The 18,072-nt window shown below is 33.5% G+C and overlaps 1 protein-coding gene across 3 annotated transcripts in view; it reads left to right on the forward strand.

Annotated features, from left to right (window-relative positions):
* ZFC3H1 (zinc finger C3H1-type containing) overlaps nucleotides 1–17,423 on the forward strand; it is a 53,794-nt gene extending 36,371 nt beyond the window's left edge. For all 3 annotated transcript variants that reach the window (XM_037845350.1, XM_037845351.1, XM_037845352.1), the window contains 14 exons: nucleotides 1,057–1,243; nucleotides 2,594–2,782; nucleotides 3,425–3,662; nucleotides 5,975–6,080; nucleotides 6,163–6,361; nucleotides 6,924–7,018; nucleotides 10,186–10,296; nucleotides 10,537–10,641; nucleotides 10,782–10,947; nucleotides 12,108–12,208; nucleotides 13,678–13,779; nucleotides 14,417–14,456; nucleotides 14,714–14,776; nucleotides 14,906–17,423. In XM_037845350.1, coding sequence (XP_037701278.1) covers nucleotides 1,057–1,243; nucleotides 2,594–2,782; nucleotides 3,425–3,662; nucleotides 5,975–6,080; nucleotides 6,163–6,361; nucleotides 6,924–7,018; nucleotides 10,186–10,296; nucleotides 10,537–10,641; nucleotides 10,782–10,947; nucleotides 12,108–12,208; nucleotides 13,678–13,779; nucleotides 14,417–14,456; nucleotides 14,714–14,776; nucleotides 14,906–15,043 — 1,840 coding nt within the window. In that variant the 3' untranslated portion in view covers nucleotides 15,044–17,423. The remainder of the gene's footprint in view (nucleotides 1–1,056; nucleotides 1,244–2,593; nucleotides 2,783–3,424; nucleotides 3,663–5,974; nucleotides 6,081–6,162; nucleotides 6,362–6,923; nucleotides 7,019–10,185; nucleotides 10,297–10,536; nucleotides 10,642–10,781; nucleotides 10,948–12,107; nucleotides 12,209–13,677; nucleotides 13,780–14,416; nucleotides 14,457–14,713; nucleotides 14,777–14,905) is intronic.
* Nucleotides 17,424–18,072: the final 649 nt, after the last annotated feature.

Consider the following 18,072-nt stretch of genomic DNA (forward strand, 5'->3'; position numbering starts at 1 on the left):
AAGTAAATTCTGGGTGATGTAAGGATTAATTTTTGTTGTTGTTTTAAGTCAAGTAGTTGCAGTCTCTTAATATTATGATAAAATAACAGTGGAAGAGGTTAGCTATAATGTTAATTTTTCAGTTGGAGATTTTAAGCTTGTCTAAGTGCCTCTAAATTCTGTGTGTGGTGTCATGTGCATTCAAGTTAGGTAAATAGTAATTTATCTCACAACCTATAGCTCCTGTTGCATAATTGCATTTTCCAACTCCTAAGTCAGTTGTCCTACTTTTTGATAATAGAGGTAAGCCAGTAATAACCGTTTTATTATAATTTTAAAGTTATCATAATTCAGTTTTTTTTTGTATGCACTCTGATGTGTGTCTAACTATTTTAAAACTTAGTGTGTTTAAATATGACAGCATTGCAGAATGCTAATCTACCACACATGCCTGAATATGGTGCTTACTTAGCTTTACTTGTGTGTCGTCTCCATGTTAATAGGATAAGTTACAGGTTATAGTGTTTTCTTTTCTGACTCATTTACTAAGTGAAGGCCAAAAGAACTGTACCTGATTTTATGAATAGAATCATGAGAGAGAATTATCTTCTCCAAGAGATAGCAAGCCTTTGACTGTTGAAAAGAACTATTATATTGAAAGCTTTGATATTTTGTTCTGGCAGTAGCTGGCCTTGAGAGAGAGTTGTTTGACTTTTCTTAGACCAGTGTAAATCATAAAAAGGTGTTGCTGAATATGGACATAAAGCACATTTGAAGTTGATAATCTAGTAGTTTTATAACACCGTGTTTTTATCTGTGGAAAATGCTTACTGAACATTCACTTAAAAAGGAATTGTTGGGTCTGTGAGAAATCAGGACCTTTTATGTACAGATGTGATTTAAAGTCCTAATCTGTCGCCCTTTGTCATAGGTGATTCTAGCTTCTTAAAAGGTTCTAATAGAAGATGGAATTTTTAAAAAATTGGCTCAGTAGACTAATACTATTTAAAAGTATTTTAAAGTTTTTGTTTTTTTTGTTTTGTTTTTAATGCACTTGCTTTTTCTTTAAACATGTAGGCTGTGTTCAGAATCTTTAGATTCTGCTTTAAATGTTCTGGCTCGAGCACTGGAAAACAACAAAGATAATCCAGAAATATGGTGCCACTACCTCAGATTGTTCTCAAAAAGAGGAACCAAGGAGGAAGTGCAGGAAATGTGTGAAACAGCTGTTGAATATGCCCCTGATTATCGAAGTTTTTGGACTGTGAGTAAAAAAGATAACCTAGTCATATGTGATGAGTGTGCGTGTTCATAATTCTTTGAGTCATTTAACATATAGAGACGTAGTTTAATAGATCATATGCTTTATCTGCATATAGATATATATTTAACGTTACTTTAAATTTCCAGTAACCACAAAGACACTTCTGGGTCAGGATTAATTTAGACTAAGTAAAGCAGAAAATATTTTATTTAATAAAGAGATAAATTTTGTTAACTTTATTGGTAAAGAAAATAAAAAATTATTAATTTCCCACTACGTTTTTCTTAAGCAGTTTTAGTTTGGACAAAGTTAAATGTAATACGTGAAAAACTTTTTTTTGTTTTTTTTTTTTCATTTCTTGCACTTGTATAAAATTTTCGTGAATGCTAGGAAATGTTCTGGTCTTTATATTTAATCTGTCCTCATTGCTTATGGAGAAATCCTAATCTGTAATTTATACTAGTACCAAATCTTGCCAAAATAAAAAGATTTCTTTCTTTGCCAGAAAGATGTTTCCTAGCCAGACTTAAAATTTTTGTAATTTATCCGCTTGTAAAATAAAATAAGTATTCATTAACATTTTAACTTTTAGGACCTGAACTCAGGAACCATTAGGTTCAAATAAATTTTTAGGTAACTATTGCTGTCAGATCTGTCATTTACTTACTAACAGAAACTCAGATCCAAATGAATTTGGATAACATGGTATCCCTTATGAACTTGCCACTCAAACTCCTGTTCTCCACACTGGGGTACTGAATAGATTTGGACAGTGAAATATGCTAGTTTTTTTTTTTTACCTGGCGCCTCATGCTCAAAGACTTGTTTACCAAAGTTAATGCTATTGATTACCACAAGAATGTGTAGGAGTGTGGATATTCAAAAGAGGTAATGTTTTTCCTTAAAGTTGTTTGGTCTTTAAAGGACCTCTTAACTTCTTGATTAATAACCCTTTTAAAATACTTATTTTGCCACATCTTTCTAATATAAATAATATTCTCAAAATTCTTATACTGTTCCAACCTGAGCAACACAAACTGTATGTAACCCATAAATGTGGACTTTTAGGGAGATCTGCTGTGGTCTTGATGCAGTCAGTTTTACCTGTTGATTGAGGGAAAAAAGGGATGAATTGCTTCTGTGGTGACTGTGGACTCAGCACCTATGTTCTTCTAGCTTTCATCTGATCCCACTTTCCACTTGTGTTAGGGGGGAAATCTAGGTTGCAATACATACAAAAAATTACCCTTTTTGTAGAAATTAAAGATTTAATATGAGACAGTTTCTTAATGAAATGTGAAAAATCAATGGTTTTATAGTAGATTAATTATATGAAACCACTCTGGACAGTTTTTGCATCTAGAAAGCACCTTTGAAGAAAAGGATTATGTATGTGAGAGAATGGTGGAGTTTCTGATGGAAGCAGCCAAGCGGGAAACATCAGATATTCTGTCCTTTCAGCTTTTAGAGGCTCTTTTGTTTAGAGTTCAGCTGAACATATTTACTGGAAGATGCCAAAATGCACTTGGAATTTTACAGGTAAACATTTATTATAGAATTTAAATACATTTTGTAGAGAATTTGTTAAAGGTCCAAAACATTATAGATGGCATTATTTAATGCTAAGAACAGGCTTTTGATTTGAATCCTTGCTTTGCCATTTACTAGTAAGTTGTGTAACAGGGGGCAAATTAACTCATCACACTTTTTCCTCATCTGCTTAGTGGGAATACCTGCTTTAGAGTTTTTACGAAGTTTAAAATGATGTCAAGTACTCAAAAGATAAACTTCCAGATTCAAATCAGTCGACAGTCTATAGTGAAAATCTTCTATGTGGTTGCTGCTGCTTCATCTTTTTGTTTTTTTTAATGGTTTTGTCTTTTTATCTCATTAGCTTTTAAGTATCAGGACACTTAAAATGTACAAGTAAATTTAATTCTTTTTTCATTACGTAATAAAATGTTAGCATAGTAAAAATTGTGTTAATATGATAGCAACATCTCTAAAGGGTTTTTGTTAAAAAAATGTATGACTATCAAAATTTTGACTTAGGTATTTAAGAACGATTCCAAAGAAATGTAACACTTTTATTCTTCTTTGCCTATATGTTTGAATCTTATTTCGAATAGGAGTCATTATTGCTAAAAACATTTTCAGATTATTTTTTTTCATTTTACATAGAATGCATTGAAATCGGCTAATGATGCAATAGTAGCTGAGCACCTTAAAACAAGTGATCGATGTTTGGCATGGCTGGCGTACATACATCTTATTGAATTCAACATTCTCCCTCTGAAATTTTATGATCCATCTAATTCTAATCCTTCAAGAATTGTCAACATAGGACCATTTGTAATGCCATGGCAAGCAGTTCAAGATGTAAAGACTAATCCTGACATGTTGTTAGCAGTTTTTGAAGGTATGTGTAAATGTTTATAAATTTAGAACATCAACTTACCCATTATTATGGAACAGATTTATAACTGCATTGTAATTTGTGGTTACACAGTTTATTATGTAAATGCTTAAAAGATTAAGGTTTGAATCAGATAAGATGGACATCTGAAAACTAGGAACTGCACTACGTTATTTATTTTGATTATGGCAAAGAATATCAGCTAATTATGTAGATAATATAGGTTATGTTGTTTTAATAAGTTGATTTAATCAGGGAACCAGGTAATTTCGTTTTTTAGCAATCCGGTAAGTTTAAAGGCTGTGTCTTAACGTTTTGAATTAATTAATGTTTTTTGCATCAGTCAGTGATTGTGGTTGGTATTATATACTAAGTGATGTGTGTGCCATGGAATGTGTATAAGGTATAAAGCCTGTTCTTTCTTAAAAAGAGGTGTATAGCCTAGTCAGAAGATAAAAATCTCTACATTTGATATAATTACTAAAAATGGAAGACCATGTAACTGTATATTGGTATATAGTCTAAATTGTATTCCACAAATGAGACTTGGATCTGTGATTTATAGAATTATATGGTACAGGAAAAACCCCAAAGGAAAGGGATTGGTGTAGGTTGGCATGATCAGGGAAGTCTTCATAGAAATGGGACTTGGAACTGGGCTTTGAATTTGAAGCATGACTGTGATGAGGTGTGGTGGGCCTTTTCAAATGTGGTTATCTCTCTATTTCCCAAGAGCCCATAATAATTTCTGACAGTGTACTAAGTGTTTAGTAAATGCTTGGTGAATAAACCAGTGAAGAAAGGCAGGAAAAGGACATTTCTATTAGGGGAGCCTAGTAGACGAAAAGCAAAAAGTAGATAAGAATTTGTATGATGGATTTGAGGTGTATTGGAAGAAGAGGGAGTCCTTATTAAAGTGAGGATTTTGTGCTGGAGAATAGTAGGAATTGAGATCAATAAGTAGAATAATGCTAGATATTCAAAAACTTTGAAACTGTGGAAGATTTGATGGCATAGAGGTTCATTAAGAAAGAATATGCTGAAAGAATTCCTATCAGACATAGAAAAACCAACCAGGAGGTGATGGTCATAACTGAGGCTTGAAAAAGTAACCTGGGAAAGGAGAGTATTTGTTAGACACATTTGAAATTGTCACATAAAGATATGGGGGGCGGATTAAATGTCCGGGAAGAGGAAATGAAATAGTCAAAGAGGATTTCAGGGTTCTGAGACCGGAAAAATGAAAATGTCATTAACAGAATTTGGCAAATTGGAAACACTAATTTTGATCGTAGGAGTGGAATTTTGATTGATAATTGGTAACCCAAGTAGAAATGAGAAATGCTTTTTGGCAAAAGGAATGAAGGAAGTGGACCTTAAATGGAACAATTAAGGATAAAGTGTATTTAAGAGTTATTATTATAGATGTTATTGTATTACAAAGTGTCTTACAGTTTTTAATGTGCACTAGCAGTAAATTATTCAGTAGTTGAATCTATGAGGTGATATTTTCTCTGAGGAAATGGAGTTTTAAGAGAGTAGCAATAAGGGGTAAAAGGGAGAGAAAAGAGTCAGTGAATGAGACAAAGAAGGAATATAAACAATCTCTTGGAAGTAGAGGCAAGAAATTAAAAAGAGGGGGAAGAATATTGTCAAATGCTAATCAATAAAATGAGGATGTAAATAGGTAAGATAGGAATTCTTAGTGAACTTCAAGTGCACACTTTCAGAATGATGACATTAACCTGAGCTCCTCAAGTCTGGGCACCTCCATAACCATTGGGCAAAGAGGAAATGGTCACAGCTGTGCAAAATAAAATAATATGCTATTCTCTAAGAAGCCACAAGATCAGGTAAATGTGTATTGGGGAAAAGTGTATTGTGAAGGAGGAAGGAAAAGGTCTAGGTTAGGAGGAGACATTTAAATGGCTATAAAGCTGCAGAGCAAGACATCTTTTGAAAGGTTCAGTGAAAGATGTAAAGATGTACTGATAAATCATTCTTTGAGTTTTTTGAGATGAGTTATAAGGAATTTATGGTAAAAGTAGAGACAGTCATTTCTGTAAAAACATTGATAGATGTTTCTAGGTCATACTGGATGGTTTTATTCTTGCAAGGAAAGGGAGGATAAGGAATTTAATAACTTTAGGAATTTGGAAATATCTGAAATACTTCCTTTGGGTAAAAGCTGGAAGTTCAGTAAATATGAGTAAGTGATGGCCAAGTAATTGATCCATTGGTCTCTTAGAATTTAAATTAACAGTGAAATAATTTGTGTTATATATGATTCATGTTGTTGTGATATTTTTGGATAGATGCTGTGAACGCTTGCACAGATGAGAGCCTTACTATTGAGGGAAGAATAGAGGTCTGTCTTCCACTTTACACAAACATGATTGCTCTGCACCAGCTGCTAGAGAGGTAAAACTTATTTGATAAGCAGTTAGCCCTGTATTAAAAATTGATCTTTTCATGTGTTTAGATTTTTTTTTTTCTTGTTAAGGTATGAGGCTGCAGTGAAGCTTTGTAAATGTTTATTGGAATCATGTCCTATGAACTGCCAATTGTTGGAAGCCCTTGTTGCCTTATATTTGCAAACAAATCAGCAAGACAAAGCCAGGGCAGTGTGGCTTAATGCGTTTGAAAAAAATCCTCAGAACGCAGAGGTTTTTTATCATATGTGCAAATTCTTCATCTTGCAGGTAAAAAATGACTCATAATTCTTAAATATGTTTTTAATACTTCAAATTTCTTGTTCATCCTTTAAGACATCCTAGGCATCAGCCTCTCCAGGAAGCCTTTTCTGTTCCTTTTGCCCTTTACCAAACTGTTAGGTAATCTTTGCATAATACCCTGTGCCGAGTTCTACCATTGCATTTATTACATGGCTTTGTAATTTTGTTTGTAGTCACTTTATTTACTAGACTAAAAACTTCTGAGGTCAGGGGCCACATCTTAGTCACATTAAGATCCCCAACACCCAGCACAGTACCAAAAACATCTAATAGAAGCTTAATAGATAATTATGGATAGGGCATCACGCTATGGTGCTATTGCATATTAAGGTGCTTAATGGTTGGTTGAATTTAATTGGAGAACAGAATTATAAAAGTTGTCTGAATGTGCCCCAAATTTGCCCTCTACCCTCACCCCCAAGAAACTTAGTCTAATCAGTGATTTTAAGGGCTTTTTCCTCTCTTGAAGCATTATAATTAAGCATTGTAAGCCTGATGTGTGTCCCCCCTCCATTTTTTTTTAAAATAGAATCGAGGCGACAATCTTCTTCCATTTTTGCGGAAATTTGTTGCATCCTTCTTTAAACCTGGGTTTGAGAAATACAGTAACTTGGATCTGTTTCGGTAAGTTTGTAGAATTCTTTTGATTTGTGGAGGAATGAGAGAGAGTTCAGTGGAAAGATTACAATTTTTGTCGATTGATTACATTTTAGAATGATTTGTATTTGCATACCCCCTTATGGAACTTTTTTGAGGGCAACAGAATTTAATAAAAATGGAGGCAAGATGTAAAATGCTTTGCATTCTTTGGATTAAAGAAACTATACAAAGTAAGGGTTATATTAATTCATTTTCCTTTTACTTTATTGTTACTATTGTTAGCTTGAGCATTTAATACCATAACAATGAAATACCCTGAAACAAGCTCAGTGACTTTTGAAAATAGTTTTAATTTATTTGATTAGTGATCTACAGTGGATGTATATTTTTTTTCTTTTTTTTAATTCTAAAGGGAACTAACTGCTCCAGCCTCTGAAATGTTGCTGAGTGAGAAGTTTTAGAGGATTCTTTCCTCAGTCATCAGTTTCTCAATAGCATATGTAGAACTCTATTTATTGTCTTCATTTGCTTTGCTGAGAGTTCTTGTTCCAGCAAAAAGAGGCCATAACAGATCATGAACGATGATTTTGGGGGGGCTTTTAAAATTCTCTTCCTCTTTCTTATCTCTCTGTAGGGGTCAGCAAACTTTTTCCTTGAGGGCCAAATGGTAAATATTTTAGATTTTCAGGCCATGTGGTCTTTGTCACTGCTATTCAACTATGTTGTTATAGCAGAAAATAGTCATCGGTATATGCAAATGATGGATGTGGCTGTGTTTCAGTAAAACTTTCTTTTAAAAATAGGCATAATCTGCCAGCGCTGAGTAAAACAGCATCATATCAATACTCTGTTACTTTATATTAGGAAGAACTGAGAGAATGAAAAGCTGAGCTGAATATCTCCCAAATTTCCTGTAGAAAATACTAATAGTGAAGATAAAATCTTGGTTCTGTGTTTGTAAATCTAATGCTTGTAAAATATTTTTTTTCCTTAGATGGTCCTCTGTTATCTCTCCACTCTGAATATGACAGTGTTCTTTAAAAACAGATTTTAAAATAACCCACATTCTGTTAAGTTAGTGGTTCATCCACCTTAGGGATTTCTGTGAACATGGCAGTTTTATTTGAGATTGGGCAAAAGTTTAGGGTCACTACTCCTTCCCAGACTTGAATCCTCACTTGTCTTCTTATGGTAGCCAGTTTAGTAATTTTAATAGCTGTCCTGAAATTCTTTATGCTCTTCTACATCCAAATTAATATCCCAAAGTTAATTGCAAAAGAATAATTTTAAATGCAAATTAATGAGGAATTAAACTTATTCTATAAGAAGTTAAAGATTATTCAGCCTCCCTATGTTCACTTGTTCTCTTGTTTAAATTAGATTGCTTTGTTTCTTAAACTCAGTCAAAGGAGCAATCCAAGGCTGAACCAAATTCTTTTCAGACTTGCTGGTTCTGGTCTTCCCTTGGGCATGGAGGTTATTGGTTTAGCTTAAAAGGAGATGCTGCCAGTTTCTCTCTTGGTAGCTCATCAAAGATCTTATTGATGTCAGCTTAATTAAGCAGAATAAATAACAGTGTCAGTAAAAAATTGAAAATGGACTACCTCCATATAATATTCCCTTTGTTTACTGATTCATCAGGCTTTTTTAGATTCCTTTTTGGAAACAGTCAGAATTCACTAACGGGGAAAAAGGTATCCTTGTGTTTATTTTATTTGGACATACTGAACACCTTGTTTACACAAAGAGTGTACATCTTTGTTAATTTAAGAAGTCTTTTTTGAATAAAATATTCGGGGGAAGGCAATAGCTGAGAAAATGTTTGGCATTGTGCCTATTGTATCTTGATATACATTTTTTAAATTTATAACTATGGCCAAAGTTTGTTAATAGGAAAAAATCAGAATCCTCTTAATTGGTACAAAAAAGTAAATATACATATATTAATTTCATGAGCAGAAATAGTAAAGCATATATACTTGGAGCTATAATATTTACCTGAAGTTGTATTGTATCAACTCCTTTCTATATGAAATTTAGTATAAAGGTGGCAAGCAGAAAGAATGAGAAAGGTTAATTTTGTTGTGTTTCATATCAATTTTAAGATTAAGTGGATAGTCAGAAATGTTAGCTTAGAGAGTTAATTCACATTACTGAAGTTATTTTAGGGATTATGGAATCTTACATAGACTAGATTAGAATTTATCCCTTCTGACCCACCTCAGTTTTTGGTTGAGGAAACTAAAATCCCTTAGAAAATAATTGATTAACTCATGGTCATATGGTTAGTTACGGCAAGGTCAAGATTACAACCTGACTTCTGGATGTCCCATCTTCTTCTCTTGTGTTTTCCCCCCACATAGCCTCTCTAGTCCATTAAAAATTATTCCCTTAATCATTTTTAAATCCAAGATAAGCAGTTATACTAAATTGTCATTTTTGAGATCAGTGTACTTCATTTTAAAACATCATTCCTCAAGATGTTGGTAAGTATTTACACACACATAGGCTCAAATTTATTGGGGAATGGAGGGGAGCTGAATTAGTCAAAGTCAAATAGACTTCTTTACTGATTGATTTTTTAGAAACCTTTTATAGCCTAGTAAGTATCCTGGCTTTTCAGGAGGGGGGCTTTAATTTGCAATATTTCCCCACCTTACTTTACTATGAACCTCTTTGACAAGTGCCTTTTGGGTCGGTATGCCACAGAATACATTTTGATATCATGTCTAAAATTAAACCAATAATGGTGTATATGTATATGTATTTGTGTATGCATATGTTTGTGAGAGGGAAGTTATTTTACAGATACCAGATTTTGTAAACTTTTTTACAGAAAAGTACAGATTTTGTGGGAAAAGTTAAATACTTGATATTCACATCTATTTGTTTCTATTTTTAATTAGGTCTAATTAGATGATTATGGTGGTTTGTTTATTTTGGGAGATATAATAAAAATTCATTTTAGGAGAGAGTTATTCATGTAGGTATAAAATGGTAAAATTCTGAGTAACTTTGTGATCCTGGAGACATGACCATAAAGGGGTTTGATGTACATATGAAAATAAAGTCTCTTTACTTTATAGAAATATTTCAAGGAAGTTTAAGTTGAAAGAGGATTTTTTTTTTAAAGTATTGGTAATCCATGTGTGTATAGGCATAATTTCAAACAATATTTATTTTTGTTTCAGATATCTATTAAATATCCCAGGACCACTTGACATTCCAGCCCGTTTATGTAAAGGGAATTTTAATGATGAGATGTTTAACCACCAAGTCCCTTATTTGTGGCTGATTTACTGGTGAGATACTATCTACTATGAAGAGAAATGTTTCAAACTAGGCTTATGTTTGTAATTTATTACTGAATTACATTGTTGAAAGTAATGTGATGTTAAAGTCATTGAAGCAAAATTTGAGGTGTTAAGGTTTAATACATATTAAAGAAGATGAAGGATTCCAATGTAATTATATCTGTAATGTTTAAAATATAATTTGTCACTCTTTTACTTAGTAGAATTAAACTTCATCTTTTAAAACAGCCTTTGTCATCCTCTTCAATCAAGTATTAAAGAGACAGTGGAAGCATATGAGGCAGCTTTAGGGGTGGCCATGAGATCTGATATAGTGCAGAAGATTTGGATGGAGTAAGTTTAGTTCCTCCTCATTAGAATGGGATTTTGAAATAAGGGAATATAATATGGTGGGGAAGGGGTTATTGGCTTTCTTGATGAGAGAATTACTGGCTTAATTATTCTAAATTATCATACTATTTTTCTTTTGGCAGTTATCTTGTCTTTGCCAATAATAGAGCTGCTGGATCCAGAAACAAAATTCAAGAATTCAAATTTTTTACTGATTTAGTGAATAGATGTTTGGTTACAGTCCCTGTCCGATACCCCATTCCTTTTAGCAGTGCCGATTACTGGTCCAACTATGAATTTCATAATAGGGTAAGAACTTAAAACTTTTTTTAAAAAGATGTTTGTACAAAATAAAAGGACTTAAATGAAGGCAAAACTCTTATTTTGTATCAAGAGATCTTTTCCTAGAAGTACTTTTCCTAGCATTTACTATTATTCTTGACCATGTTTCTGACTTATCTCTTCAAAGTCCAGGAATAGCCTTTATGGCAACATTTGCTTTTTTTTATGGCTAATAAGATCAAATATGTGTATTGATTATGTTTTATTTAAGAAAATAAACTTCCTCCTCTGAAGTAAAAAAAAAAGTTAGAATTCAGTTTAAGAAAAATATGATGGTATATGTGGTAGTTTATATGGAGTAATTTATAGTATTTTTGAAAATTTCCACGCATTAGTTTGCTTGAGTAGTTGGACATTTTATTGAATGAAAAATACTAAAACTTTAAAATAAGTTAAAATGAGCTTATACAGTGTAGCTGCTCTTTTTAATATTTTGTCAAGCAAATATAGCTATACACAGAGCATAAAAAAGCAGAAAGCCGATGCCATTTAGAATTTTGAGTAGAATCTGATTAATGATGTCTTTATAAGGCTGTCTTATAAGTAATGAAGCAAAAGGGTTTTTTCTGATTTTTTTTCCAGAGACCCCTTTATAATATTCATTCATTACAATGCTGTACAATGTAGACTACAGCTAAAACTAAAACTAAATAAAAATGTTTTTTTCTTTTTTTGTGGGGTGGTTTTGTTGCTTATGGGATAACCTATTATTATGCTTTGTACTTCTATGCCATTCTTTATCCCAGGATCTCAAACCACTTTATGGACATTTAAGTCATTTACACACGGGCATTCCATGAGCAAGATATGGCAGGTATTATTAGCCCTATGACTTGCCCAGCTATACAGCAAGTAAAGGTAGACTCAGGAATGAAAACCCAGACTTTTGGCTTCTTGTCAATGTTTCCTCAGTCCATGGCTCTCATCACTAGACCATATTTCCTAATTCATAATTTGGAAAATCACTAATATAATTGATGGTCAGAACTGTAACTTACAACATCATACATTATTATAATTTATACATTCATGCCTTAAAGACCATTTTGGTTTTCTCATTAAAACACATAGATAATTGGATTTCACATTTTTGGTGGCATTCAGTTTTCCCCCCTCGACCTTTACAGGTTATTTTCTTTTATTTGAGCTGTGTTCCAAAGACCCAGCATTCCAAAACCTTGGAACGGTTTTGCTCAATTATGCCAACTAATTCTGGACTTGCACTGAGGTAAGAAAAAATGAAATTCTTTTTGGGCCTCAGCTCAACATAGGCTCCTCATATAACATTATTCTTGAAAATTTAAGAACAGTTGCTCTTCCACAATTTCCTCATTGATAATACTACTTGAATTTCAAAGTTGTTAAGTGGTATTTAGCTGTTTATTCAGAAATCAGTGTAAAAATTTGCCCCCTTATAAGGGGGCAAATAATTCAAGTAAAATTCCCTGAGCACACATGCATTAAAAGCAATAAATGTATATTATGTGGCAAGGGAATATTGCTTAATAGAATTTTAAAGTGTTACAGAGACAGTGGCCAACTATATACATTCTGGTTGCTGTGATTTATATAGGTCAGGAGCTCTCAAATATTAGTATGTATCAGAATCGCATTGGTGCTTACTAAAAATGCAGATTACTGAACTTGAGCCCTCAGACTTTGTTACTGGTGGTCCTCAAATCACATTTGAGAAACACCAATAAAGGGATTTCATACATTGAATTAGAAGGAGATTTCTAAGAATTCCTTTGCAGCTTTTTGTTGTACTAGAGTAAACCCATTTTCACCCTCAAAAATTGTGCTTTTTAATTCAAAACATTACCCTTTAAGTCTGAAATATATTGTCACATGCACATTACTGCTTTGACTTCCACTTGTGTAGTCATTTCCACTGCAACATTTGTGACTAATGATTGTAGGCTTCTTTATGGATTGTAGGTAATTAAAATATTTATCAAATGTTCCCTTAATGTTTTAAAGTGTTTACATTCTTCTTAGAATGTATGTGAGAAAATGGCATAAGAGATGAAAAGAAAATTCAAAGGCTATGACAAAAATAGTCATAGTTTTTATAATAGAAATGCTGAATGAGTATGCTAATCTGCAGAATCTAGCTACAGAAATTCATGTTATGAAACAACCTTTGATCATATTATGACTAGTTTTTATTATGATAGGCATTTTGGAATATACTTAGTTTAATTGTTGGTTTTGTTAGAAAATCCTGACATCTGTATTTTGATACTTTCTTATTATTTCCTTGTAGTCATTTTGTCTGTTTTTCCAGGGCAGTAAAATACTTAATAATGAGTCACTGCACTTACATTTTAGTTCAAGAAACATTTCTACTCTAATAAAGAAAGAAAAATACCAGGAAATTGCATTGATATATCAAATGATTCCTTTTAGAAAATTGAAGTGGGGGCAGTGGTATTATTTAGAGAGAATGCCTTAGTATCCTGTAGAAATACATGGGCTTTATTTTAGATGAGCAGAGGTCTTAACTGAACCTCTTGTTAGTTTGGCACATTCCCGTTCCAGGGTAATTTTTATGAGTCATTCTATTATACTTGCTGAATAGCCTTGATGGGATTAAACTGACCAAAAATTATACCTCATCAAACTTTGCTCATTGAGCACATTTTGGGTTTCCTACACTTACAATGCTTTGTTCATTCTCCCGAATGTACTTTACAGGCTACTTCAACATGAATGGGAAGAGAGCAATGTTCAGATTCTGAAACTTCAAGCCAAGATGTTTACATATAATATCCCAACCTGCCTGGCCACCTGGAAAATGTAATGCAACAATCATGTACATGTTTTTATAGCTATTGCTTTTATTTGTAAGGTTTGCGCCAGACAGGTAAATCTGAAATGGCATCTTTCCCCCCACCCCCGGGCAGATTTCTACTCTTAATTTAGATTTGTTTTTAACACTTGCTGAGGTTTTATACTGAGAGTGAGTGCTTGTTAACATTGGTATCTAAAAGCAAAAAGGATGGACTTTTAATTTTCCTTTAAGGAGAACGTTTAGATAACAATACTGCTACCAAACAGACACATCTCTTATAGTTTTTAGACCATCTCTTTTGAAATTTGAGGCTCCCCCTCCCCATAGTCTGGTTTCTTGTTTCTTTTAAAGGTGTTAGTACCTGTGTTTTTCACTAATACTTTTGAGTATATATATATATATTTTTATGAGCGTTATTTGTGTTCAAAACACTGGTCTGTTTTGTTCTTGTAAAGTTGATAAAAATTGTTGAATTTTTCTTTTCACTATAGGTTACCCTCCTTGGAAGTTTAGCCTGTTACTTTCAGGAAGTTTTGTACTCAGATTCCCACAGTCAGTATTCTGCCAGTGGTGGTATCTCATTTTGTTCAAAAATATATAAATTTTTCTTCTCCTTTTTCTATATTCCTTTTTTTTTCTTAGAGCCATTGCTGCTGAGATTGTTCTAAAGGGGCAAAGAGAGGTAAGCCATCCTAGATTATCAGATGGGTCACTTTCTTTTTTTTTTTAAAGTATTCTGCCCCTTTTGTTCACTTCTCAATTTAAAAGTGTTAAAGCATAAAAGTTAATATTCTAAGAGCTCTAAATGTTTGGAAATTCCAAAAACCAACATACCCATTTTGTCTTGAATGTTATAGTGCAAAGTGTCATTGTTTAAACAGAGTTATGGTGTTTTTCATCATGTTTTCTGATGGGATTGTGTGTATATCTATTTTATAGGTCCACCGTTTATATCAGAGAGCCTTACAGAAGTTACCTCTTTGTGCATCACTGTGGAAAGATGTAATGCTTTTCATCTTTTATTTCATCTTGAAGTTTTCCTATAAATTTTCTGCATGTGCCATATCCATCGATGTGGTGATGCTCAAACTCTAGCTAAATCTTACTTATATGCTTCCCTGTCTTTTACAGCAACTCTTGTTTGAAGCATCAGAAGGAGGTAAAACTGATAACCTGAGAAAACTAGTTTCCAAGTGCCAAGAAATTGGAGTCAGCCTAAATGAGCTCTTAAATTTAAACAGTAACAAAACAGAAAGCAAGAATCACTGAACACTGGGTGCAGTCAGTTCTAAGTCCTTATAATAATTGCCAAAATTATTGAATGATCCTTCAAGATTAGGGTGATCCCTGGCTAAGGTCTGTGTAAGACAGACAAGCATTATTGATCATATCAAGTCCCCTACAATATCCTGTCCTCAAAACCGGAAGCAATGAACATGATCCTCTTCAGTTGGATAAATGAACTTCCTGTTTGGCCTGCTACTGGGCCCTGCCAGATTCTCATAACATCATGTACGTAAGTATAGTTCCTCAAAGTGACTGACATTTATTTTAATTTTGTTTTGTTTTTGTTTTTATTTTTTACTTTTCCCCCTTTATTTTGTGGTATTCTTGGTTCACTTGACACTCTCTGATGCCTGAGAGATTCTTGTTTGGGGTTTAATTTCCAGGACTGTGTTTACAGTAAAAAGCAGGCAGTCCCTTTTGGTTCTTCCTTTTTAAACCTTTTGAGATTTTTCCTTTCAGGATTTAAAACTTAAGCAGTCCATCTTAAGGAAAGTGTAACTGCCTTGGCCACAAGTCTGCTAGTTGCACTTGAATGCTCTAACAGGGTTGTTTATTGCCCTTTCTACATTCTGGACTCCTTACCGAGACTGTTTAACTTGAAGATTAAAGAAACTATTGCAAATGCCAGTGCATCAGAACCTAAGAGTGGTCAAATATTATGTGCAATTTTTTTGTAAAGAAATTTTAATTTATAATAAAGTTTAACAATTTAAAGAACAGTTAATATTTGAACTGCTTTGTATTGAAATACTACTTTGTAGTATTAAAATTGTTTATATACAAAATATTTTGAATATAAGTTAACTTTTTAAAAAATGTTGCTGTCTTTATTCACTTTTCACAGTCTGGTGGGAAAGGGTTGAAGTAGGAGGCATTGGATATTCACAACTATATCAGTACTTTCTTATACTGAATCTGCTTTCCCATAAAGACCTCCAGTGACTTTAATTCATGAGGAGGTGGGCTCTTCTATTTTGAGGACCATGAATAATTAGTTTTGCACTACCATTAAACTCAAATAATTCAAACTACAGTTTAACCAGTTTTTAGAAAGTGTCTCCTAACTGTAGTTTGAATGATTTTTTAGTGATATGCAATCTTATGTAGGATATCAATATGACCAAATACAAAGGAGATCTTGTCCGTTCCCCAGCCCCCCAATGCTTTCAGTCTATACTAGGTTGTTTGTACTTGGCAGAAAAATTGTTAATGATACATATACTGCCACAAATATGGTCTTAGAGCTACAGAGCAGCAGCCCTATGAAATACTAGGCAGACATTGTAAAATGCTTACACAAAATAAAAGCGTGTTCCAAGGCCTTTCTATGTGTTTGCCAGGCAGTGTATCAATAGTTCTACCAGCAGTGATTATTTTGCTTTTGCATTGTGTATACAGGGCTCCAAGCACTCAATTTGTTCATAAAACTCCAGTGATAAAATCATGCAAGCTGTACACTCTTAACAACTCTAGGGGTCACCCATTCGCAAGTCTCCTATAGTAAAGCAAGCAGAGGCTGTAGCATATATTAAGCAGCTGGTTCCTTTTTGATCAGTTGTCATATTGCTATGTAAAATTATGAAGCTATCTTACCAAAGTTACATTGTCTTAAAGATTCACTCTTAGGTCACCTTTTCTTTCTCTATTATTTTACAAACTCGCTTTAACCTCCACATAAAAATAAAGTTGATGTGGTTATTGTAGTAACTTGAGTATAGTATTTAACTATATGAGCAGAGAAATGTCATATGGTAAGAAAAGATGAGTCATTGAAAACTGTGATCCCTCACACCCAGCCCTTACTATTCCTGGTGGGGTGGGGGTAGGGGACCAAACAAAAGAAGCATTTTAGGTTATGGGGTTTTATCTCTGATAAAGGAAATGGAGTGGCAGGTTGCAGTGTCTTTATGCTTTTTTCTTCATTTTAGAGAACATAACCTAATATTTCTGTTTGCCTTTTAACGGAAAGTGGACCTTGTAACATTGTTGTCACTGAATTATCTAAGGCGGTTTTCTTTCAATTAAAGGGTATATAAACTTACATCATAAAGCAAGCAAGAATCTCCAGGTGCAACATCTAAGAGCTAAAGGCCCCTAAGCAGGCAAGTAAAAGAGATGATTGAGACTGACAACAAACATAGCGGAACTTTATTGAAGATTGCAGTTCAAATATTTATTTTTTCATGGTTTTTGAAAAGTAGGACCATGTGGCTAGAACACAAAATAGAGCCAATATTCTTGGTTAAAGCTGTCATGTGTTCACAGATAAGTCATAATTTCCTTAAGTCTGCTTTCATACCAGTGTGTTAACATTAGTCAGTACAAGGGAAGAATGGGAAAATAAAATTTGCTGACCTTTCAAGCTTGAGGATTGTGCCTGGAAATTTATCATTGCCCCTCAGTGCAAATTAACAATAATTGTACAAAGCATTTTGGAACAAGAGCTGTTAAAGAAAAAACAGACTTCTAAGGAACAACATTTCTGATATTGTTTCTTTTTTGTCCCTCATAATTAGGTCTGTATCTTTATCTTTCCAAGCTGTGGGCTTAATATAGTGGTAGGGCTAAGCTGAAAAAGAGCTTTTCTTTCTTTTGTTTTTTTTTTTTGTTTTTTTTTTTAGGGCTCTATTCCATATGCCATCAAAAACTCCCCTCATTTTGTGCAGGTGTTCTGTGGTTATGCACTTCACTTTGGGGGGGGATAGAGGTAGTGAACAGCTGCCTAAGGAGCTGCTGCCCTACCTTGCACTCATTCCCATCTTCCACCGTCATGCACATAATGTTTCTCAGTAACAGGTGTGGGACACTACTTAAGGTATCTGTCATAAATGTGAAAAGATTTTTCTTTTCTTTTTTTTTTTCCATCTTTGAAGTAGATAATGGCAAGCTCTGTCTTCCACAGATGGTAATATGGATATAAAATTTGTTTCCCCTTTCTATTTAGTGGACTTTACAACAAGGACACTACAACATGCTTTGCAAATCCACAGATTTCAAGCATATTTTCATTC

This window comes from Choloepus didactylus, chromosome 8 (genome assembly GCF_015220235.1).
Source record: "Choloepus didactylus isolate mChoDid1 chromosome 8, mChoDid1.pri, whole genome shotgun sequence".
NCBI lineage: Eukaryota > Metazoa > Chordata > Mammalia > Pilosa > Megalonychidae > Choloepus > Choloepus didactylus.